Genomic DNA, 22,614 nt, shown 5'->3' with positions numbered 1-22,614 from the left:
AGATACCCTACGGTTACCCGGGAAATCCAGCATCGCTCCACTATTTACCTAAGTAGGTCAAGCTCAAATCAATGATTCCGTCTCGCGAGAAAGGCGCGTAATGCCACAGACGCGGATGCACGTTTGAAGATGGCTTTGGCCGATATTATGATACACGTCCCGATAATTATAAGTTTACATAGTAGTATCTACAAGCTACCTAACCTCTTTGCGCGCGGGCTTCTCCTCGCCAGACAGAATGTCCTTGACCAGATCTGTTCCTGGTCCATTCCCCACCTCTGGTCTGTCATTCTTCTTCCTCCCTAGCCCGGCCATGTTCATGAGTTCAATGGCGCACATGCCAATGATCAGGCCTGCCCAATGGCCGATGGTGTCCGACTTGCTTTCCTTTGCGAACGAATTAAACAATTCCAGGGTGAACAAACTCACGCCGAGTGCCCACCACACAATGCCGTGCACGCCATCTTGCGGCATACCCCATATGCGGAATCTATCGTTGCGATGATCCCAGAAGTAGGCGGCACCGATGCCAACAGTTGAAGCGGAAGCGCCCAGCGATGTGACACCGAGCATGCCCTTGTACGAGTACCCTATCAAGGCACCGAGGAAGCCACCTCCACCGGCGGCCATCAGTAGAGTGATGAAGCCCATGCGGCCCAGGTCCTCGTGCAGGTGCACACCTATGAACGAAAAGACGGTCATGTTAATGAGGAAATGGCTGACCATTTGGTGTGAGAAGTTGGCAGTGAAGATGGTGATTGGCCGTGGCTTCCCAACTACCAGGATCATATAGCGATTCATCACCTTCCACATGTGCGGAATCCGCCACAAGAGCATGACCAGCGAATTGATGCCAACGATGGCAGCAATCGTCGCAACGGCCGGCGAGATTTCGGGGAAGAGTCGATATTTCTCCTCTGGCTCGGTGTACACCATGGTCAACGACGCCAGGAACCCAATGGTGAGAACGTAGAAGAAGATGGAGGGCATAGTGCGCTGCCATACTGACATATCGGGCGCTTCTGTCTCGGTGCCCATTGCCTCGCGGTGGTATTTGGCAATTGTTGGGTTTGTGATGGCGCGCTGGCCCTCCTCCACCTCCACAAGAGACCGCGCTCGCGGGTCGTCATCGTCTGGTAACCGTCGGCCTTCGGCTATGGCACGTCGCTTCTCCTCTTCAATCCTCTCGAGCCTCACTTTCTCCTTGGCCTGGTTACGAGCCCGGATCTGGTCGAAGACGCTGAGTCCGTATATAGGGTCCGGCTTGACTTCTGTGATAGGGACGTGTTGTTGGACCTCTTTGGTGTCCCCTGCATTCGCCTGCGTACTGGATGTTGGGTCCGGCTTGACTTCTGGGTCGAGGGCGTCCGCCCCAGTCTTGAGCGTCGGGTCCTCGGCTGGGTTTCCTTCGAGTTGACTTAGCTCATCCTCGGCGCGCAGACCAGCATTCAAGACCTCGTCGACCTTGATGTGTCTCCGCAAATACTCCAACCCTCTCTGGATCTGTTGCTTCGAGAATCGCGCTGTGTGAATGGAGAAGGCCGGGTCTTCCAGAGTACCTGCCACTCGTCGCCCGTGTAGTATCCGCAGCAACTGGTTTCCGTCCTCTTCCGACAGACCTTCACCGAAGATACTGTCAATCTCCTTTTGCGACAAGGGCTTCCGGCTGAAGAAAAGACCGAGCTTGTCCTTGTACTCCGCCGGCAGATCTTGATATGCTGTGATCACACCTCGTTTGAAGAATGTTCGGCATTGCCCTCGACTGGCGGCCAATATCCTACATGGGCTTGCGGCGGTCGGGCGTGTCGATCGTGAGCGCTGCGAAGTTGTACATGGGACGGCAAGGATTGACAGTTGTCGTGGAGCGAGGGGACATGATCGAGAGGAAGCGCTCGGAAGGCTGCGGGAAGCTAAGCGTAATAGCGTCCGTGATGCACTCGGGCATATTGAGGCATTCATTTTGGGCTTCGTTTGCGCCAGAATGGCGCCCTGCGAGATGTTGCGCTCACGACGACATGAAAATGTGAAGGTAATAATAGCCTGGTGATGTCGGATCAAAGAAATTAGGAGCGTTTCCTAAATAGGTAAGGTGACGTTGTCCCACTTTTACAGCCGAGCTTGGCTTGAACTTTGAAGTCTTAAACAGGCAAAGGGCAATTCCACTTCGATGAAGTTTGCGCGAAGACGAGCATTTTCAATTGGACCTGTTTTCCAGGCCAGGGTAGGCTTCTTGCCTGTATTAATCGCAAAGTCTGGAGGGTTTGCGTTTAACTGCGTTGTGCGTGAGCTCGTGGAAAACAGCACCCATAGATCTAGACGCGAAACGGCTGTCCCTGTGCTAGACACCTTTGAAGTGCCATTGTCGTGTCCAGCAGGCGAGATAAGCCCAAACAAGTATTTGACAAATTGGTTGTAGCCAATGTCAGCAGGTGACTTTTTACCTGGCTGCGAGTATGCGAGCTTGGACTTGTGGAATAGGATTGGGCCTGGTCCTTACTACGTATAAGGCAGGCACCAACAGCATGACGCCACAGCTTATGCACATCCACCCCACCATCGGCGGCCCCTCCAACGTTGAAACTTGAAGCTTCAAGCTCTTGACCACGGCCTCCGTTGAACTTCGATCTATTACATCGCAACCGACACCGTTGACGAAATCTTTACCAACACTTGTGCATCCTTGTATAGCAGCGGACGAAATGTCTGCCGACACCACACCTATATCGTCGGCGCGCTTCGCTGCTGCCCTGACAGATCTATCCATCGAAATGCTCCATCTCAAAACTCTCGAAATCCGCAATTCGATCGCTCACCTTCAATACTCGAACGACCAGCTCCGTCCCTTTGCCGATGGCACGCAAACAGCTGTCTCGACATCAGAGGCCTCAGGGCCATCAGGAGCGGCCTCGAACAATGAACCAGACCAGGACTGCATAGACGCGATCAAAGAAAATGACACGGTGATCGACCGTATGGCTGAGCGAATAGCTATCATCCGCGCAGAGGTCGAAGGCAGGGGCCTCAGCTGGGATGAATTTAAAAGTGCCGAGGAGGTTCTGGCCGCCAAGGCCGAGCAAGAGTCCAAGAACACAGCAACACCGACGGTCAACGGTCATGCAGAGCATGCTCAGGAACAAGGCAACTCGCCATGGACAGATGGGACGTTCCAGACGGGCACAATCCGGAACGGGGAGATCACAATGGACCAGCGACCAGGGCAGCCCGCTGGTGGGAGTATGAGTGATGAACAGCTGAGGCAGGCCCTCGAGGAACGAATGAGAAATTTGGAAACCGATGAGGGCGAAGGCGGGATGCATCTTTGATCAAGGCACGATCACGGCGTTCTGGAGTTAGAAAGGGATGGTAAGGCTGATACCAGTAGCATCAATATGGCCGAGTCCACAGGCCTGCAATATCGTCAAAATGAACATTAACCTACTACTACATTGCGTCTCTTTCGGTTCGGCAGGGAATGTTACGAAAGATCCGTTCGATTGACAGTCTTTCACAGTCTTTGGCGACCAGAACAGCTTCCAAGCTAATTGCTTACGTAGCACACCAGCCACACTTGTCGTGACCATGTTGAGGCTCGATGACGACGCCACCCACGCTAGCACATTCGCCGTGCTCACGCCACACCTGCCCTGGAAGGCCGCCGCCTGGGCCGTGAACTTGCGCATGCGCTGCGCGTCTTCCTGTCCTGTCTGGTGTCTCCGTAGCTGAAGCTGCTGAGCCCCTAACACCCATCCAAACTCGACAAACCAAGCTGACGGTCGCCAAACTTGAGGCAATTCCTCCGTCGATACGCCGGATATACGAGACCCAGACGATTTTCGCACCTCGAGAATTTCCATGATCCATACGTTTTCCGCCCTCGCAAGACGATGAGGTCGGGCGGCCAGTCCACGTCATGGCGCCTCCTACTGCTGGCCATGGCGGTGATGCTGTGGTCAGCAGTGGTCGCGGCCAAGGGCAAACCTGATATCACAGTTACAAAACTCGAGGTGAATCATATGCCGGAGAACCTCAATTACTTTGAGGACAGCGACGTGATCCTCTTTCAAGACATCTCAGAAGGCAACATATACCGATCTGACAACGCCGGCAAGAAATGGGAAAGAGTCGGCGATATCCCCGATGGCCATGTCGCCATCCTGATCATGCACAAGTACGACAAGGAGACGGCTTTTGCCATCTCCGGAAGCACGGAGCACTACAAGACCAATAACAGGGGCAAGACGTGGGAGAAGTTCAACAGCATCAGCGCACCTAGTGATTGGCAGCCTGAACTCCTCGTCTTCCATGCCGATGACCCCAAGAGTATCATCTTCAACGGGGAAGACCGCGATGGGATCTTCAGCACCGAGCAATCGACCTACACGACTGACGGCTTCGAGACTGTCGATATCCTCCGAGCGTACACAAGCGGCTGTTGGTGGGCCAAGTCCTCTCCGGAGTTTTCCACGGGCGATGCAGACAAGGACAAGCTACGGACAATGTGCATCGTATCCGATCCCTTCTCTTTCTTTCAGGAAGAGCAGCGCCTGCACATTTCCGACTCCTTCTTTGCAGTGGTGGACGATCGCATCGACGAGTTCGAGCCGGCCATGGACACAAACAAGCTGGTGGACGGCGTGGTCAACCTGGCGGTGGTCAAGGGATACATCCTTGTTGCTACGTCTTCCTGGAACAGCGACGAAATGGCGCTCTACGTGTCCGACGACACCATCAGGTGGCATCGCGCCATGTTCCCTGTGGACGACGATCACGACCACTCGCATCGGATCAGCCAGAATGCGTACACGGTCCTCGAGAGCACCAACTACAGCATTCAGGTGGATGTCATGACCTCGCACCCTTCGCAGCCCATGGGTGTGCTTTTCACAAGCAACTCCAACGGCACTTACTTCACCGAGAACGTCCCATACACGAACCGCAATGACTGGGGTCATGTCGACTTTGAAAAGATGACTGGGATTCAGGGCGTGTACTTGGTCAATGTGGTTAACAACGGAAAGGCGGTCGACGAGAAAGGCGACAAGAAGAATGTGGTCTCGAGGATTACATTCGATGATGGCCGGACCTTTGAACCCTTGAAAGCCGGAGACGAGGACGTCCACCTTCACTCAGAGACTCACCTGAACAATATCGGCAAGGTCTTTTCCAGCTTGGCGCCCGGACTGGTGATGGGCAATGGCAACACGGGCAAGGACCTTAACCCGGACTTTCGCAAGGCCAATCTGTTTGTGTCTGATGATGCCGGTCTGTCCTGGAAGAAGGCCTTGGACGGTCCGCACAAGTACGAGTTCGGCGACTCAGGGTCGATCTTGCTCGCCGTCAAGGATTCCGAGAAGGAGGATGTCAAGGAAATCTCTTACTCCATCGATCATGGCGACAGCTGGGAATCAGTCGACTTTCCCAAAGATACGCAAATCAGACCCTACATTCTGACAACCACACAAGACTCAACGAGTCTGAAGTTCTTGCTGCTCGGCATACGGGACGACGTGCCACATATCTTGGCCATCGATTTTGGTGGCATGGATCTGCGGACCTGCAAAGACGATGACTTGGAAGAGTGGCATGCGCGAGTTGACGATGATGGCAAGCCCACTTGCGTCATGGGCCACAAGCAGACATACAAGCGCCGCAAGAAGTCCGCGGAATGTTTCATCAAGAATGATTTCAAGGACCCAGTGCCCGAGACTGAAGACTGCGAATGCACCGACAAGGACTTTGAGTGCGATTACAACTTTCAGCGGGACCCCGAGGACGACAGCAAGTGCAAGAAAGTTGGTCCAATCCCGCGGCCAGAAGACTCGTGCAAGAACGGACATGACGACACGTTCATGGGCACTTCTGGCTGGAGGCTCATTCCGGGCAACACGTGTAAGCGTGGCGATGGCAAGCAGAAGGATGCTGAAGAAGAGCGCAAATGCTCTGATGCTGTGGCCGCGCCGAGCAAGCCTGCCAGCGGAGAGATCTCGTCGACACAGCATGTGTTCGACAAGGTCGAGCTTGACGACTTCCAGAAGATCTACCTAGAGAGGGGCGAGTCGAGCTCAGGAACTGATGAGACAATCATCATACGCCCTGCTGAGGATGAGGGTATGGGTCGGATCCGTATTGGCAAAGAAATCTTCTTATCAAGCGACCATGGGAAGAAGTGGAAGCGCATCCTCGAAGACAAGGACGTTCGTGGCATTTATCCTCACGAGCACTTCAAGGATGTTGTCTTCTTCACTACCAAGAGCGACGAAGTACTCTATACCATTGATCGCGGTCAGAGCTTCCACAGCTTCACGGCACCAACTGAGCCAGGCGACTCGCTGCCCCTGAGCTTCCACCCCGAGAAGAAGGATTGGTTGATCTGGGTCGGCAAGAAGTGCGAAGGCAAGAATGGGGCATGCTCCTTGGAGGCTTCCTTGTCCCTCGACCGTGGCGACAACTGGCGGACCATTCTGCGTTACGTCCAGAAATGCGAGTTTACGGGGTATAAGGCGTACAGGCTGCGCGACAATGAGCAGATTGTGTGCCTCGCGCACAGCGAGGAGAACAATGATGCGCCGCTGACCATTGTGATGAGCAACAACCTCTTCAAAGACAGCAAGACTGTTTTCGAGGGAGAAGTCACCAACTTTGCGACAATGAGCGAGTTCATCGTGCTGGCGGGCGAGAATTCGGAAACGAAAGCTCTCCAAGCGTACGCGAGCTTGGATGGCGAACAATTTGAGGCGGCGCACTTCCCTTACAACTTCAACGGTGGCCAGGCCAACGAGTACACTGTGCTCGACAGCTCAACGCACGCGGTCAACCTGTTCGTGCTCACCGAGGGTGGCGCTGATCGTCAGTATGGCTCTATTGTGAAGAGCAACTCGAATGGCACGTCTTACGTGCTGAGCGCGCCCAAGGTCAACTGCGACGAAGCCATGTACGTTGACTTTGAGAAGGTAGCCGGACTTGAGGGCGTGGTCCTCATCAACACCGTCATCAACGCCGACAAGAAGGGTGCCAAGACCAAGGAGCTCCAGACCAAGATCTCTCACAATGACGGAAACGAATGGGGCTACCTCGCGCCACCAGACCTTGACGTTGATGGAAAGGTATACAAGTGCCTGTCCGACAGAGGTGACAAGAATTGCGCCTTGCACCTTCACCACTACACCGAACGAGATGATAAGCGCAAGACTTTTGCTGCGAGCACCGCCCTTGGTCTGATCTTTGGCGTGGGTAACGTCGGCAACAAGCTCGGCGATATCAAGGATGCGGACACGTTCATGTCGACCGACGGTGGCATCACCTGGAAGAATGTGAAAAAGGGCCACTGGACGTGGCAGTACGGTGATCAGGGTTCCATCATTGTCCTGGTGCAGCGAGCCACCAGCAAGAACGACTACAAGACAGACTCTGTCTCGTACTCGACAGATGAGGGAAGGACATGGCAAGACTACAAGTTTGCAGATAGCAAGGTGACGGTCCTAGACATTACCACGCTCAGGACCGGCACGTCGCGCAACTTCCTCCTCTGGTGCAAGTCCGGCAAGGGCAAGACTTTCTCGGTCAACTTGGACTTTACAGGTCTGACTGATCGAGCTTGCGAGGCTACGGACGGGAACGACTCGGACTACTATACATGGTCTCCCAAGCACCCCCTCCAGGACAACGACTGTCTCTTTGGGCATGTGGCCAAGTATCTCCGCAAGAAGCCCGACAGCAAGTGTTACAACGACCAGAATCTCAAGCGCCTCCTTGATTACGAGAATTGCGCATGCAGTCGTCAGGACTTTGAATGGTAAGCACACACACTACCCCCCTTTTTTCCGGCATGGCAGGCATTGGCTAACCTTGTTCCAGCGCATACAACTACGAGCTGGACAACCATAACCAGTGTTCGCTCGTGGAAGGGTTGGAGCCCATGTCCCAAGAGGAATGGTGCAAGCAGAACCCCAACGCGACCGAGTGGTACGAACCGACAGGCTACCGCAAGGTCCCCCTCTCGACGTGCCAAGGCGGTGCCGAGCTCGACAAGATATCGATCGCGCATCCGTGCAAGGGCCACGAGGAAGAATTCGAGCGCAAGCACCGTACGTCCGCCCTGGGCATCTTCCTCGCCGTCGTGATCCCCTTCTTGCTGGCCGGCGGGATCGGATGGTGGGTGTGGAAGAACTGGAACGGCAAGTTTGGCCAGATCCGACTCGGGGATGGGTCGTCCACCACCTTTGACAGCGACCAGCCCTGGATCAAGTACCCCGTGGTGGCCATCTCGGCGGTGGCGGCCGTGGCGGCTTCCACGCCGCTGCTGATCGCCAGCCTGTTCCGCACGGCACGGGGCACCTACGAGCGCGTGGGCGGTCGGGGCAGCGGTGGGGGCTGGTTCTCGGGTGGCCCGAGACGCTTCACCACGCGAGATAGCTTTGCGCGGGGGAGAGGTGATTATACCATGGTGGATGATGACGAGGGCGAGCTACTAGGCGACGACAGCGATGAGGAGGTTTGAGGATATGGGGCCCATACCGACCGGCCTTTCGACTACGCATGTACACTTGGATATGATTATGTACCTATAACACGTGGGCGAAGAGCGAAGGTCGAGTTGTATATTTGAGGACAGGACTCACGACGACCGGCGTTTTTTCTTTTACGAGAGTCATTGATGGGTTGGGTAGCTGAACAGAGACATTGATACATATCTGTGTGGGCAAAAGAAGAAAGGCATGTCGTACCCGGCGGGTGCTGTTTTCCGGAGCAATGAACGGTGATCAGTCGGGTTATATCTTGGGGGCAGGGATCGTGATCATCACCGTCACAGGGGCCAAGACGGCGGAGACGTCGATCATATAGGAGAGGTCATTATGTGTGGATCGACGACAAGCATTTTGAATTCAGCGGGGGTTTAATCATAGATGGATATGTACCCCTACACATTACGTATCCAACGAGTCCTAATTTCGCACACGCCATGTGAGCTACATGGTTCCCAATGAAACGCCCAACAAATGCATTGCGTTGCAAGAGACTGCCTTGCCCGGATGGTACATGAATGAACGAATGAACGGTGGTTCCACCTCCAACTCCTTGCAATGGGCTGGATGAACGAACGAATAAAACGAGTGTAAGCAGCGCAGATTATGTGTGCATGTGTGTGCGAGGCGCCAAGTGATGCTCACGTCCCGTCGAACAATGATCAAATCAAGGGTATATGAAAGAAACACGAGAGCAGAGCCGTGACATGAAAGCAAGAAGACGAAAGGGCAGGATCCCGAGAGTACATTTGTTGCGTGCGCTGACACCCTCGGGACCATTACGAACGACGGACACGTTTCCAAAATCGCCGCAAGCCACCGTTTTCAGGAGCCGAGTCTGTGTTGCCCTCCCGATCCAAGGTTGCGAAATGTTGCTCCATGTCCTTGGTGCGACTGTCCTGCCTAGGGAGGGTTGGTGGCACACACGAGTCGGTACGGACGTGACTCTTGCGTGCTGGTGCCGGTTTCTGCTGCCAGCCGTATATCTGCTCATCGTGTGCGCGGAGATCGGGCCGTGTCAGCGTCATGCGCATGGTCATCTCGCGCGGGTTGTCGACTGTCTTGGTGACGCCGAATAATGTCGGTACGATGGGCTCGGTGTGCATGCGCAGTGGGTGCGCCGGTACCGGCTTGTCCATGATGGGGGGCGTCTTGGGCGAGTCCGGGTCGCTCACGGTACTGTCGTTGCTGTGTGTTGATGATTGGTCGTCGTCGAGAAAGGTCCGCAACTTGTAGGCACCAAAACCATTGTCCTTGGACTGCTTCCTCTCGCTGCCATTGCTCTCGTTCAGCGAGGGAAAGCCGTAGGTCAATGCCTCATCGAACTTTTGCGGCGACGCCACGTAGTGACGCAGTGTCATGCGGGTGTTGGGGTCCTGGTAGTGTGCTGCATCAGGGTCGATCATGGCTGGCGGCTCGGGCGCAGGTTGCTTGTTCAGAGACATGAGCGAGAGGGCCCTGGATGCCTTGCGGACATGGCCAGCGCCAGTGCCTGGCCCGAAGCTGTTGACGGATTTGAGAGATGGAGCTGCGTTGTCCTTTGTGCCGGGCCTGCTTCCCGAGAGGGGGGATCGCGACAAGGTGGCCTTGTTCATGGATACCCTATGGCGGAAAGACGGTCGTCGTGAGAAGACGGGCTCCTCTTCCTTCGGTGCAGGGCTTGGCTGCTCCTGGATGTCGTGGTGATAGGAGCTCAAGCCCAGGCGCAGGTCGAGGGCTCCATCATCTTCTAACCAGCGAAAACTGTCATAGAAGGCCTGGGATCCTCCCTTGGCGTGACCATGGTCGCCAGAGGCCATGTTGCCTTCTCGCTCGCGTAGCTGGAGGGACTGGAACTTGAGGAAGGCTTCGTCAACCCGGTCAGGGGCGACGCTGCGAGGGCGACGGGTTCGGCGTTTCGTCTCGTCTCGACTCGTTCGACGTCGTCCAGGCTGCTGGGCGTGGAGAGAGTAGACCTGCGTGCCCTTGACGCCGACCTGGCTAGAGCGCCTCGGATTCGAGCTCCGTGCCTCCACTACAATGCTGTTTCTCCGCGAGCTCTGGCGTGGTTTCGAGTGCCTGGGCTGAGGTGGAGGCTCGGTGGTTCTGCGGACAGGCGGTCGAGGGTTGAAGGTGTCAAAGGAAGGGGTGATGCCGAATTGCTGGACGAGACGCCGCCTCTCGATCTCGGAGTAGTACTGAAGTGGTAGGGTCAATGGCGGAGAGCAGGATTGGAACGATGATGATTGCAAGAAGACAAACGGGCAGGCAGGCAGGAAGATGGCGAGAAGAAGGCCTCTCTCGTGCTTGATGCAGGAACGCAGCAGCTTCAAGGGGAACAGACAGGGGTTCGCAGTAGCTCCAGTCCCCAGGCAGGGCCAGTGGACCGACTGGAGCAGTGAGACTGAGCACCCACTCGCACCGCAGCGCACACGACGCCAGGTGGGCCGAGCTGGGCAGGGATGGGTGATCTAGCCTCTAGGGCCTAGTCTGGATATATTATGGAACCATTGGGATGGGAATAACGCGACAGCCAGGGGACCAGCAACTTTAACTGGTGCCCTGGGGTTGGGAAGATGGTTCATGCCGCTGGAAGGGGATGGAGGGATTGCTCGGCTCCAGTCGTTCGACTGACGGTGAGTGAGCATGCAAGACGTGTGTGAGAATAATGAAGAGGGACGGACGTGTGTGCAAAGAGAGCAACTGCCAAGGCCGGGCTCGAGCTGTGCAGTCACTTCACACTGCAGTGCGGTCCGGTCATGTCTCCACCACGGCGCGAAGAGCAACCCGCAAGTCGGCGACTCACCGCTGCGGTTGGTCGACCATGTGGTGACGAGCACTGGGGAAAGCTCGAGCAGCACCCAATGTCATCCGTGGCTGCCAGCCATCCATGCGGACCATGCCGTGATCAAGTTGACCTGCTTGCTGCATCGTCCATGGTGTTGGTCCTGGATCGTGTGGCAGCAGTATGGAGGCCTGCCTCCCTTGCGATAATCATGGCCGAAGCAACTGGAATTGTTTGGTCACAGACGGCACTCACTTGAGGCCGATCCACGGTGACGGGAGTCGCGGGACGATGAGACATGTCTCGTACCGATGCAGCCCCAGCCAGACCTGTCAATGTGACAGGAATGACGGAGCAAGACATGGCATACGTACGTAGTACGATGAGGGTCAAGGTCTGAAGGAGACACATGTCTCGAGGGCCATTCGTGATGCAAGGGAGACGGGCTGAGTGAGAGACGGACAGACTGATCGACTGACGATCAAATCAAGGAAGCTTGTGAACATGAATGAATCTTACCTGGAAATTCAAATCAGACTCCTGAGCGTTTGTTGCCAAGGGTGGTGCACCATCATCATCGGCCCACTTGAAACTTTTGTTGCCCGTCACAATGGCGCTCCTCGTCCGGTTCCAATGCTTGTTGATGTTGCCAAACGAGGGTCGGCGTCTGGCAAACGCACTCGACTTGCGATTACTCAGGCTGGGACGCTCACCAGTCCTGCCGGAGGACGGCTCTGCCATGTCGTTGCTCTCGAGTAGCGACGTGCTCGCACTGACTTGGCTGCCGGAGCGTGTCGTGCGAGCGTGAGGCGTCGTTGATGCCGCCATCATGAGGTGCCTGCGGTTGCGCTGCTCTGCAGTAGTGCGGCGAACGAGGGGAGAAAGCAGCGCGGAATGGAACGGGAAGCCTGGCCAGCAGTGTCTTCCCTGAGGAGCGTCGATGTCGTTGAAATGGGCTCAGACGTCCGGAGAGCAGCACTGTTCAGAATTGCAAAGGGACGACACGGTATTAACAGATGTCAACAGGATTGTTCGTTCGCCTCTGCCCTGCCCTGCCTGGCAGGCTCGCGTGGCTGCCATGCCTTCCATGCCCCGTGTCGTCACTTGCGCGACCGTCGTCCGCATCCACGACGTTGGTGACTGGAGCTGGCTGTCACGGTGCATTCGGTTCCAAAGAGGCAGAAGGCAAAAAAAGCATCGATGGACGCTAATCTAGCGCTCAGCCAGGCCCGTGGCTAGTGCCTGAACCCTGGAGCAGTTATAGCGCCCCCCTGTCACTCACCGTTGGCGCCGTCCATCCTTAGTGCCGATCAGTGGCGGAGCTTCGCTGTTCCGAACAACGGACTTATATCGAGACTTGTATCCGTACAGCATCAATTAATTAATATGTCGCAAGTAACGCGTCTGATAATTATCTACAAGGGCTATTCTAACCTCTGATAGATCAATCGCGATAATAAGTGACTGGACTCGTCAATAGTGTAATATCAAGCTCAAGTCTTTCTCAAGGACGCATCAGCCACAGCGCGCTCCAGGCTCCAGGTACAGTCCCCGCCCATGACGACATTGTCAGCAGCCGCAGCCAAACCTCCCAATAACCAGGCTCAATACAATACATTCTCTGAGTTCAGAGGCTCAAGGCATTTGACTGAAGACGCTCTGAATGTCGATCGCTGCCTCTTGACGCACAACCAGAGGCGCCGTCAGCACTTGCGGGCTCCCGCACGCCGGGACGCCCTCCATCCATCGCCCGTATCATCCTAGGCTACTCCGTGCCCAGATGGAAGACCACCCCAGCCAGCAGCATCCTGAGGGTCAGCATCTACACAACCCGCGGCGTATTCGTACTTGTCAAATCACAAGTGAAACTGTCGAAGCAGTAGGGGCTGATTGAAAGATACGTGAGAGAATGTCAAAATACTAGTACTTGTAGTAACATATCTACTTTTGGTGGGCGGGCACATGAACTAACATGAAGGCCGTTACTATCTCGTACCTACTACTTCTCCGTGGTCAGCTAGCTGAGCGTTTCATACCAGGTATGATTAACTCTTTACAGCAAACAGCTGCTTCCCCGGTTACTGTAGTCAAGCTACGAGAAGATCGTTCCTATTCCGTCCAGTCTAGGATCTGCACTGCTCGCGTGACGTCTGAGGATTCGGCCGAGCGAGGCCACAGCATCAGACGTTTCCAGTCCTTTGGGCTGGCCAGGTCAAGGGCCACCACGAGGATCGGAGCAATCATCTAACTTACACACAAGATGAAACAGACCGAGGACCTTGCCTTTCCAGGCTAGGATTGCCTGCATCCATCCTGCCGCACGCGACTCTACAACTTGGGCACTGGGACGTGGAGTAATGCAGCAGGGCGCTCATCCTTCTGCTGGAAATAGCTTCATGTGGGGAATACACATCATTGAGTATTGCACAGGCGGCATACTGTCTTGTATGTATATACCACCCATCCTCACAGATAAGACGCCTCGACAAGATATCCGATGGAGAATTGAATGTGGCGCTCAACCGCATCCCACATGATGGTATCCAGAGTCTGCACGCACGATTAGTACAGCATGCCAACCTAAGGAAACAAGTACATACATCGTTGACGGTGTGGATATAAGGGCTGGTCTGGTCGGTAAGATCCTCAAACAGGAAGGCAGCAGCTGTTTTGCTGATTAGCAGTCGTCAATCTCCCCGGGGCAAGCAACATACGGAAACCATTGGCATCGGCGGACGCGTGGTCCGAGCATCCGTAGCCACAAGAATCCTCGCTGGGCGCCTGGCCGGTATACTCAGTCACCAGCAGCTTGACGTAGGCGTTCAGGTCGCTGTCGGTGTAGTCGGTGATAATGGCGGGCGTGCCGCTCGGCGAGTAGCCGGCCATGTCCTGGTTCACGTACGACAGCACAGCCTTGCCCGCGGCGCGGTAGTTGGCAAAGACGTCGGCCGAGCCCACGAGGCCAATCTCTTCGCCGGCGTACCAGTGGAACTCGAGCGTGTTCTCGGGCTTGAAGCCGCCCTGGGCCAGAACGCGAAGAGACTCGAGGACAACGACGGTGCCGGAGGCGTTGTCGTCCGCCCCGGGAGCGGCAGCAGAGGGCCGGCCAGTTGTCGAATCAAAGTGAGCCCCGATAATGACTAGGCAAGTTCGTCAGTACGCACGTCAAGTGAGGACGGCCGGTACACAAACCCAAATTCTCGTTGTTGCCTGGGATGCGAGCAATGATGGAGGGTTGGTCGAAATCCGAGTGGGGGAACTGCTCGACGGTGATGGCAGCGTTGGCCGAGGCAAAACTCTGGACCTTCTCAAAGAGCCAGTTGGCAGCCTCCGTGCCAGTCTCGGACTCGCAATGACGATTGTGGTACCTGTGATAGCCATCATGGTTAGCCTGATAGCCAGAGCCAAGATCCTGCGTTGCAAGTCACTCACGAGGACAGGTGCTCCAGCCCCAACTGAGGCCCCTTCGTGCCGGCACTGCTAATGAAGGACTGGGCCTCCTCAACATGGCTCAACGTATCCGGGTACTCGACCACCTTCTGCGCCGCTGCACGGTACTTGGCCGACAGTCTCTCCAGCACAAAGTCGTCCTCAATGTTGGTGATGTCGATGTAGTGCGTGCATCCCCCCTTGGACTTGACCATGGTGTACTTGTCCTCCTTGAAGATCCATTGTCCAGGATCCTCCTCCGAGGTCTTGATCAGACGCATGCCTTGAGCGGGTGCAGCAGGCTTCTCAAATGCAGAAGAAAGCTGGGCACCAGCTGCGAGGGCAGCGATGACGACTTTGAAGACCATGTTGCTGATTGGATGGGAAATGAAGCCTCGGGGGGTGGAGTTTGGTGCAATGTCGATGAAGCCAAGTCAGCTGGAGGATGCTATAAAAGAGCTTGACTAGCGGACGCCGCGGGCTATTAAGTACATGGTGTCCTGACAAGCAAGCTGTCTGTGCCATCAGCCGCTCTCTCGCAGCGGCCTATGAAGAGGTAGTATCAGTATGCTTGTGACGTGGGACCATGCCGATCACCAGGACGGGAGCTGCCCGATTGAGTCCCATGATCCAAGGTGCCTTCATTGCTGTCATCGTCGAATCATCTCCATCGTGCCTTGCGATAGGCGGCATGAAGACAAGCACGGCCGATGGAACACAAGGTCGCATCCGGAGACGATGCGTGTACAGTGACCTTGAATAGGGTGTGAATCAGGGCCGTCCGACGTAATTGAACTCCCCGCACCAAAAGAAGCTTCCCCATCAAGCAGAGCCCCCGGCTCTTGATCGCCATGCGTTGGGCTGAAGACGGCAGTCGAAGTCGTTGCTGGGCTGCCGTGGCAGGGCGTAGCTGCGGCCGACCTTGAAAGGTGGACGCAGGTTGTTAAGCATAAATGAAGCATAAACGAGCCATCATTGATTCACTCATCAAAGATCTTGCCCGGATTCAGCATTCACATTGGGTCCAGGGTGTTCTTCATAGCTTTCATGAGACCGATGGTCTCTGGCCCGAGCTCTTTGAGTAGGCAGTGCTTTTGTCTGTTAGCTTGTGGCAAAATGATTCCGCGGGGGCGCAGTGCTTACCTTTTTACCCAGGCCGATGCCATGCTCGCCCTGTTGCCCACTGGTTAGTTGCGCGGTCCAACCTCAATAGACGTGGTCTTACCGAGACAGTCCCTTCCATTTCAATCGCCTTCTCCATCATGATCTCAACATATTCCTTTGTCGCCTGGACCTGTTCAGGGCTCCTTGGGTCGTACATGACCATTTGGTGAAAGTTGCCATCTCCAACGTGGCCCAGAACGCTTGTGAACAGGCCGAGCTTCTCGGCGCGCTCTTTGGAGGCTTCTACTGTGCGTTAGTAGAGTTGCAGCGCCAGGTTCGGGTCGCACGTACGGATCAGCTCAGCCATGCGAGATATTGGCACTGCCACGTCCGTAGACCAGATCTGCGTGCCCTCTGGCCGAATGGCGAGAGAAGCCCAGAGGGCCTGCTTCCTCGCGGCCCACAGCGAGTCCATCTCCTTTTGATCCGTCGCCGCTTCGAACGTGTTGCAACGGAGTGCCTTGGCTACGTGACGGGCGAGGCGAACGTTGTCTTCCACTGAGTCCTTGGTACCGGAGAATCTGCATGGGCTAGGGAGTGCGCACGTGCGACAAGACGAAGCTGACATGGACGACTTACTTCAAGAAGAGGGTGGTCTTCTCTCCCCACATGCGGCCCCCAGCGCCACCGTTCTTGTTGACGACGCCCATCTGAGCATCATCCATGAGCTCAAGTGCCGCCAATGGCACGCCTGAGCGTATCATCTTGGTAGCCGCGTCTGCTGCGGCTCTGATTGTTGGAAACGTCGCCGTGGCCACGCTAAAGCTGTCGGGTATGATAGCCAGCTTGAGCGTTGCTTCGGTTACAATCCCGAGTGTGCCCTCACTTCCCGTGAACAGCGAGTTCAGATTATAACCAGCGGACGTTTTTCGGGGGCGATGGCGAGTTTTAATGATAGAGCCGTCGGCCAAGACCACCGTCAAATTCACAACATAGTCCTTCATTGTGCCGTAGCGAAGGGCGTTGGTACCAGAGCAGTTGGTAGCCACCATACCCCCGATCAGCGCTGTTGGGCTAGGGTCCAGGGGCAGGAAGAGGCCGCTTTCCTTGATCTCTTCGTTGAGATTGGTCCAATTGACACCAGCCTGGACAACGACATCCATGTCGTCCTGGTGGAAGGCAATGATCTTTTGCATGCCAGACAAGTCAATACAGATCCCCGAATAGGGCGAACTGAAGTTGCCCTCGACGCTAGAACCAGCACCGTAGGGGATCATTGGCACTTTGTGGCGCGCGCACACCTTGACGACGGCAGAGACCTCCTCCGTGCTGTTCGGACGTACAATGGCGACTTATCGAACGTCAGAGTTCGAAGTAGACCACTCGGAATAGCCATGTTCCTCCAGATCATCCTGGTCTACGCTGACAGCATCGTCGCCCAGAATATCCCTTATTTCTGCTACAGCCTACTGAGATGTGAATATCGCGTAGCGACAGGGCTCAGTCTAGCTGACCTTGAGCATCGTGTCTCTGTCTGCGTACTGCGATTTGAATGACGGGCGGTTTCCGCTTGGCTTTCGCTCGAGCACAGGTGAAATGTCCTGGGATAGCCGGCTTGTGGCGTATGAGCCGACACCAAATGCTACCACCCCGCAGGCCATGAGGGAATATGCACTCCAGCCATTGTGAGGGGTTGATCTGGTGGAGATGGAACGGATTGAGCGAGAAGGAACGAGGAGGTTGCGCGAAGAAGCGACAGGACGCAGCCGGGAACCACAGCGCAGCATATTGGTATCGTGGGTTTGTCAACAAAACAATGGATCGCACAGAACAGTTAATCACAGCGGACGAAGAGAATTCGAGTGGCGTGACGCGAGGCTTCAAAAAGCAAATGAAGATCAGTGACTGGTAGTTGATGCGCTTGCCTTGAACGTGATGAACGGTGAGCGGCATGAGGCATCAGACGAGACCACGTGACCCACTCCGTTGTGAGTCGTGACTGCCAGGCCTCGAGCACAGCTCAGCTCATCCGAAGCAAGTCAGTGTGGACCCACTTATCACGACGCCGGCGACGCCAGGTCGACAACTCAAACCCGCACCGTTCATGTTCACAGCGCGCGACAAAGTATATTGGATTGACTGGGACGCCACAGATTTTCTTTCGTCAGCTGATCAGTGTCACTTTCTTATGTTGAGGCTATGTACTGCACTTGATCCAAGGTTTGGCGGTCCGAGGCTGGACCTCGCGTAATCCATACTATCCCTCTTGTCGCGCCCGGGTCAATTCTTTACATTTTTGGATATCCCTCCCACCGCATAATATTCGCCATGGCCATCATGCTCAACAATGACATGCCCATGTCTCTCGACAACACGGGCGGCGACATGGCCGACCTGTTTGGCGATGCGACTGGCCTTCCGCTCCCGCCGGCCAGCAAGCAGCTCGAGTCGAGACTCGACTGGTTGCGCTGTCGTGGCTGCTGCAAGTATGGCAGATATATATATCATGCGTGAGAGACGTTGCTGACGGACACGCACAGGACGATCGCATGGTCCAAGATAGGCACAATCGCCTCCATCACACCCAATGGCCAGGAAATCGAGATTCGCTATCTGCACACTCGTCCGGACAATGGCGAGTGGGACCTGAGCGACCCCATTGTCAGCCCTCTATTGCGTGGCAGCCCGGAGAACCCGTTGGTGCATCTCGAATGGGCAGAGACGAACAATCCGGAATTGGCCGTGTTTGACAATACCGGCAGGGTCGCCATCATCGTGTTCGCGCACACTGTCAACCAGTCTTGGCTTACTCGGTCCTGGAACGACGATGCGGTGGATGCGGCCCAGGCCATCGCCGGCTCGTACTGGCTCCCCGTCAACCCGTCCACGGGCGGCAGCGCGGGCGACAAGGCACGGCAGAGCTTCAACGTGTCCTACGGGCCGGCGACCAAAGCCGGCGGCGGCAAGGACTGGTCGTACGAGAGCTCTTTCATCCATGCGGATAGCGTCAGCCATCCCCAGGGCGGTCGCAGCGCCCTCTTGACTGTCACCATGAGCGGCATGGTCAAGATGTTCTGGATGCAGGGGAGCAACCAGCCCGAGGAAACGAGGCTGGAGCTGGAAAGTTTTGGAAACTCGGACGAACTCATCACACACGCGGCGTTCACTGCGGAGAAAAGTATGTTGTTTCATCAAATGTGATGGGGTTGACCTGCTGACACTACATGAGAATATGTTGAGCTCGCCTACATCACCACCTCGCGCCAGCTCAAGCTCGTCAAGATCGACGTCCAATGGGGCGCACAGCAAGTCCAGTCGGGAGGGCATCAGGGCACGCGCCATACCCTCAAACTCAGCGCGAAGAATTGGGCAATGACACAACTGCCCTCAGAAACTGTGGAGGATATTTCCACGCCGCACATGACGCAGATGCTGCTCATGCCCTCCATCCTCGACGACAGTGGGAAGAACATGGTGCCTCCTCTGATCATCTCCATCCGGGCCCGGTCGTCGGGGCACGGTTCGTTCGCGCCAACAAACCAGAGCGTCATCAATCGATGGGAAGCCGTCGAGAAGCCACATGCGCTCTGCTCGGCCCTAGAAAAGATGCGGTTACAACGCAACGGCGCCGCGTCCGAGGTGGCCTCAAGTATGCAGCTGCAGCCACTCGAGCAGATCGTCTTGGACAAGTGCGTTGTTGGCGTCCAGTCTGCACAGTTTGGCAAGGTCATTATTCTGGCGTTTTCGGATGGCAGCTCGCAATACCGCGATAGGTTTACCTTCGCCGAGCTGTATGCTGAGCGCAGCCTCGAAACAGTGCACCACCTGCGGCAGGTTGGGTGGACGTTTCCCGACGACTGTCAGTGCCAGCAGATCGCCTTCTCCCCATCGCACTGTTCCATGATTCAGTTGGGCGACAATGGCAAAGTGCACTGGAGTAAGCTCACTTGTGGCCAGGACGACCTGGGGAGCTCCATGAAAGACGGTCAGTTGTTGTGAGGACGCTATGAAGTAAAGTGATTAACAGTGGCCAGGCCAAACCTATGCGGCCACAATTGCTGGTCTCACAATCGCAGCAGCCACGTGTGTCAAATACTCAACAAGCTTTGACGATGTCATTGCCGTCGCTCGGCCTTATCACGCCAACCGCCCAAGTAGGTCTTTGTGGACACCTCCCCGGACCCCAGGTCTAACCAGCTGTAGGGATGGTCGCCGACTGGTTCCAAGAGCTCACCCGCATACTGTCCGTACAGACAGACTACGTGCCCGACCAGCAGCCCGATGCACTGCTGAAGAACGCGCAGCTGGCACCCATCCTGAGTATAGGAGTGTCTCTCGGCTACCATGGGGACCTGCGACCACGCAGTTTCCAGAGCAAGTTCGCGCTGCTTTGCTGCACTATCCGCAACGTGGCCTTCAACATCACGATTGCAACTAATGCTCCCTTCCCGGTGGCCAGCCGCAAAAGCCTACTAGACGACCACGGTGAGCAAAGTGCACCCGCAGTGCTGGGAGACCAAAGAAACTGACAGCATCCAGAAATCGTTGACTTTCTCGCAAGTACAATCAAGTGGTCGTTGGATCTACTCTCGTGGATCTCGTCGTCTCTCTTTGAGCTCCTGCACGACGCAGAGTTCATGGCTCGACTCACACCCGAGAGGGCGGCGGAGATGGGTCCCTATCTCGAGAAGCAGGGCGAGGTGGCCCTCCAGCTGCTCATGTGCTCGACAAGCCGGGCCTTCCTCGCCAGCCTCTGCCGCAAAATAGCGTACATGGGCCAGACGACAAACAAGGCCATGGAATATTATCAACTGCACCCCCATGTGCAAAGTAGCCAAAGCGGACAAGGAGGTCAAGCGGGCAAGGACACCCCCGGCATGCGCGCGGCCTTTGTGAAGCTACGCAAGGTCTTTGCGCAGAGCCCCATCAAAGTGGGAGACTTTGAGAAGCTCAACCAGCTCATCTCGCAGGGCATCGCGCAAGCGTACGATGCATTCCTGCCCAAGATGGCCAAGAGCCAGAGCCAAGCGCTCAAGGGCAAAGAGGAGGACGAGGCGATCAAGGCCCTGCGCGCCATGTTCGAGACGCAGATGCTCACGGCCACGGTGCCGGTGCCCGGGTTCCTGCCCCTGCTCCGCAAGCTCTTCCACGTGGACCTGCCAGCGTACCGCAAGACGACGGACATGGCCCGGCTGTTCTTTGACGAGTACTCGATGCTCACGGTGCAAGGGGACGAGAGCGCCATCAAGGGGGTGCGGCTGTCGCACATTGACGCATTCAGCAAGCAGGTGACGCGGATGGACGCGAAGAAGCAGTGGAGGCGCTGCGTGCGGTGCACGTCGATCATGGAGGACCACGGGAACACGCGCTCGCCGGGCCTGACGTTTATGGCGGCGCAGATGCGGCGTTGTCCGTGCAGTGGATCGTGGGCGTTGCTGCCGGCGGGCAAGGTTGACGCATAATGGAGGCGAGGGGAGTTGGTATAGCAACAGAACATGCCTTATTAATTCAAGCGACGGTTTTCAACAAGTGCACTGGCAGCTCTCGTCGATTCTGATGTAGAGGACTCAGTCTGTGTTGAGGGCCACGCAGAGGGTATGGCTTGCACCAGACAATATCTACAGACTATGCACATGAACTTCAGCGTTTTTGAATCAAGAACAGCAAGTGACGAAAATAGTTTCAGGCAACTATACGGAGGACGCTTTCAAAAGTCTTTGAAGCGTCCTCCGTACAGAGTCATTTAGTCGTCGACAATTGGAAGCAGGTGACTTGGTTCTCGATCTAGGTTAGGTAGAAAACCCACTGTAGCACCACGTCCATGTCGATGGCGGTGAAGTCGACTGTCACGTTACCCCCATTGAGCCATGGAGGGCAGCCAGCATCAGTGCAGTCTTTAGGATTTAGATGCAGCCCCTGATGATGCAGCCGACGCATCACCTGCATCTGGCCCTAGGCGCGGCCAGGATTCTACAGCATGTACGTACATCCAATGCCTGATGCCAACAAGTACAACCACCAACGACGTCGAACAACAACTCTGGACGCCAAACACCTGCCTCCTTTGCTAGTCTACCGAGGAGGCGCCGACGCGACGATCATGAGGATCTACGCGTAAAGTGGTCTCGCGACAAATCAGACCGTGGTCCCCTCCAGATCGGATCAAAGTTGCAGCGCTAATCAGGCGGCGTCAGGGGCAGAGATCGAATGAGGCATGGGGGCGACAGGGGCCCAGCCGCCGCCCAGAGAACGAGCGAAAGCGGATCTACGTAGAAGCGCTTCCAGCGATTTTAATTTAATTAAACAATCATGACCACGTACGTACGCACCGTACGCGCAATGCAATCTGTGCCGTGCGGTCTTATCGCCGTGGGATCCATTACAGACGATCAGGGGCAGCAAACGAACGAACATGTGAGGCATATCAAGACCAACTGGATCAACACGCGGCCATCAGGTGGAATGAAGCCGACGTGGGACGATGTCAGCGTGCAGCTGGTGTAGAATGCAAATACGTACGTACGTGACTGATTTGGCGCAAGGAGGCGTGGTGTCACATTAAGAAATGGAAGGCATGAACTGCCACGGCGGCTGGAAGCCTCTTCCCGCGCGCTAACGGTGTTTCTCGTGTACCTCAAGGTAAATCTGCGCCCGCATTCCATCACAGCAAGCTCAATAATGACTACAAGCCAGTGCACATGTTGATGCTGTCCATTGCCGGAAGAACTCGACAAATTGAGTTGATAACCAGTCGTCCATCAATGACCAGCTCATTAGCCAACTGCAGTCTGCATC

General features: G+C 55.7%; 7 protein-coding genes across 7 annotated transcripts; 3 read left to right on the top strand and 4 right to left on the bottom strand.

Moving 5' to 3' along the window:
- Window positions 1-145: 145 nt before the first annotated feature.
- Window positions 146-2,035, bottom strand: F5Z01DRAFT_668587 (uncharacterized protein). The gene has a single exon (XM_046264363.1). The coding sequence runs from the start codon at window positions 1,957-1,959 to the stop codon at window positions 196-198; it is 1,764 nt and encodes a 587-aa protein (XP_046113590.1). The 5' UTR covers window positions 1,960-2,035; the 3' UTR covers window positions 146-195.
- A 518-nt stretch (window positions 2,036-2,553) lies between these two features.
- Window positions 2,554-3,441, top strand: F5Z01DRAFT_668586 (uncharacterized protein). The gene has a single exon (XM_046264362.1). It carries the CDS (start codon window positions 2,700-2,702, stop codon window positions 3,321-3,323), a length of 624 nt encoding a protein of 207 aa, XP_046113589.1. The 5' UTR covers window positions 2,554-2,699; the 3' UTR covers window positions 3,324-3,441.
- Window positions 3,442-3,617: 176 nt separating this feature from the next.
- On the top strand, window positions 3,618-8,891 carry F5Z01DRAFT_668584 (vacuolar sorting protein). The gene is made up of 2 exons (XM_046264361.1): window positions 3,618-7,792; window positions 7,855-8,891. The coding sequence occupies exons 1-2, from the start codon at window positions 3,885-3,887 to the stop codon at window positions 8,495-8,497; spliced, it is 4,551 nt and encodes a 1,516-aa protein (XP_046113588.1). The 5' UTR covers window positions 3,618-3,884; the 3' UTR covers window positions 8,498-8,891.
- A 410-nt stretch (window positions 8,892-9,301) lies between these two features.
- F5Z01DRAFT_631266 (uncharacterized protein) lies at window positions 9,302-10,321 on the bottom strand (the record flags this gene model as incomplete). The annotated part of the gene is made up of 1 exon (XM_046261775.1): window positions 9,302-10,321. The coding sequence occupies one exon, from the start codon at window positions 10,319-10,321 to the stop codon at window positions 9,302-9,304; it is 1,020 nt and encodes a 339-aa protein (XP_046113587.1).
- A 3,080-nt stretch (window positions 10,322-13,401) lies between these two features.
- F5Z01DRAFT_471809 (peptidase family M28) lies at window positions 13,402-15,229 on the bottom strand. The gene is made up of 5 exons (XM_046259999.1): window positions 14,719-15,229; window positions 14,479-14,654; window positions 14,001-14,426; window positions 13,887-13,951; window positions 13,402-13,836 (listed from the first exon to the last, which is right to left on the bottom strand). Exons 1-5 carry the CDS (start codon window positions 15,081-15,083, stop codon window positions 13,753-13,755), a joined length of 1,116 nt encoding a protein of 371 aa, XP_046113586.1. The 5' UTR covers window positions 15,084-15,229; the 3' UTR covers window positions 13,402-13,752.
- A 499-nt stretch (window positions 15,230-15,728) lies between these two features.
- F5Z01DRAFT_684476 (uncharacterized protein) lies at window positions 15,729-17,480 on the bottom strand (the record flags this gene model as incomplete). Its single annotated transcript, XM_046265932.1, has 7 exons — window positions 15,729-15,806; window positions 15,859-15,888; window positions 15,941-16,125; window positions 16,171-16,400; window positions 16,459-17,141; window positions 17,181-17,285; window positions 17,334-17,480. The coding sequence occupies 7 exons, from the start codon at window positions 17,478-17,480 to the stop codon at window positions 15,729-15,731; spliced, it is 1,458 nt and encodes a 485-aa protein (XP_046113585.1).
- Window positions 17,481-17,865: 385 nt separating this feature from the next.
- On the top strand, window positions 17,866-21,657 carry F5Z01DRAFT_471681 (mediator complex subunit 16-domain-containing protein). The gene is made up of 6 exons (XM_046259998.1): window positions 17,866-18,305; window positions 18,360-18,997; window positions 19,049-19,804; window positions 19,854-19,973; window positions 20,023-20,304; window positions 20,359-21,657. Exons 1-6 carry the CDS (start codon window positions 18,148-18,150, stop codon window positions 21,279-21,281), a joined length of 2,877 nt encoding a protein of 958 aa, XP_046113584.1. The 5' UTR covers window positions 17,866-18,147; the 3' UTR covers window positions 21,282-21,657.
- The last annotated feature ends 957 nt before the right edge of the window (window positions 21,658-22,614 follow it).

The sequence above is a fragment of the Emericellopsis atlantica genome, assembly GCF_019669845.1.
Source record: "Emericellopsis atlantica unplaced genomic scaffold F5Z01scaffold_54, whole genome shotgun sequence".
Taxonomy (NCBI): domain Eukaryota; kingdom Fungi; phylum Ascomycota; class Sordariomycetes; order Hypocreales; family Bionectriaceae; genus Emericellopsis; species Emericellopsis atlantica.
Note: the sequence above shows the minus strand (reverse complement) of the source record. Positions and strands in the feature narration are given on the sequence as shown.

What these genes read in the sequence shown, in the direction of transcription:
- F5Z01DRAFT_668587 (XM_046264363.1), bottom strand. Translation starts at nt 1,959, where the DNA reads ATGAATGCCTCAATATGCCCGAGTGCATCACGGACGCTATTACGCTTA.
- F5Z01DRAFT_668586 (XM_046264362.1), top strand. Translation starts at nt 2,700, where the DNA reads ATGTCTGCCGACACCACACCTATATCGTCGGCGCGCTTCGCTGCTGCC.
- F5Z01DRAFT_668584 (XM_046264361.1), top strand. Translation starts at nt 3,885, where the DNA reads ATGAGGTCGGGCGGCCAGTCCACGTCATGGCGCCTCCTACTGCTGGCC. An exon ending in AGTCGTCAGGACTTTGAATG is followed by an intron (nt 7,793 to 7,854) that starts GTAAGCACACAC and finishes ACCTTGTTCCAG; the next exon opens with CGCATACAACTACGAGCTGG.
- F5Z01DRAFT_471809 (XM_046259999.1), bottom strand. Translation starts at nt 15,083, where the DNA reads ATGGTCTTCAAAGTCGTCATCGCTGCCCTCGCAGCTGGTGCCCAGCTT. An exon ending in AGGCAACAACGAGAATTTGG is followed by an intron (nt 14,427 to 14,478) that starts GTTTGTGTACCG and finishes GAACTTGCCTAG; the next exon opens with TCATTATCGGGGCTCACTTT. An exon ending in CGCCGATGCCAATGGTTTCC is followed by an intron (nt 13,952 to 14,000) that starts GTATGTTGCTTG and finishes TCAGCAAAACAG; the next exon opens with CTGCTGCCTTCCTGTTTGAG.
- F5Z01DRAFT_471681 (XM_046259998.1), top strand. Translation starts at nt 18,148, where the DNA reads ATGGCCATCATGCTCAACAATGACATGCCCATGTCTCTCGACAACACG. An exon ending in CGCTGTCGTGGCTGCTGCAA is followed by an intron (nt 18,306 to 18,359) that starts GTATGGCAGATA and finishes GGACACGCACAG; the next exon opens with GACGATCGCATGGTCCAAGA. An exon ending in AAGCCTACTAGACGACCACG is followed by an intron (nt 20,305 to 20,358) that starts GTGAGCAAAGTG and finishes GACAGCATCCAG; the next exon opens with AAATCGTTGACTTTCTCGCA.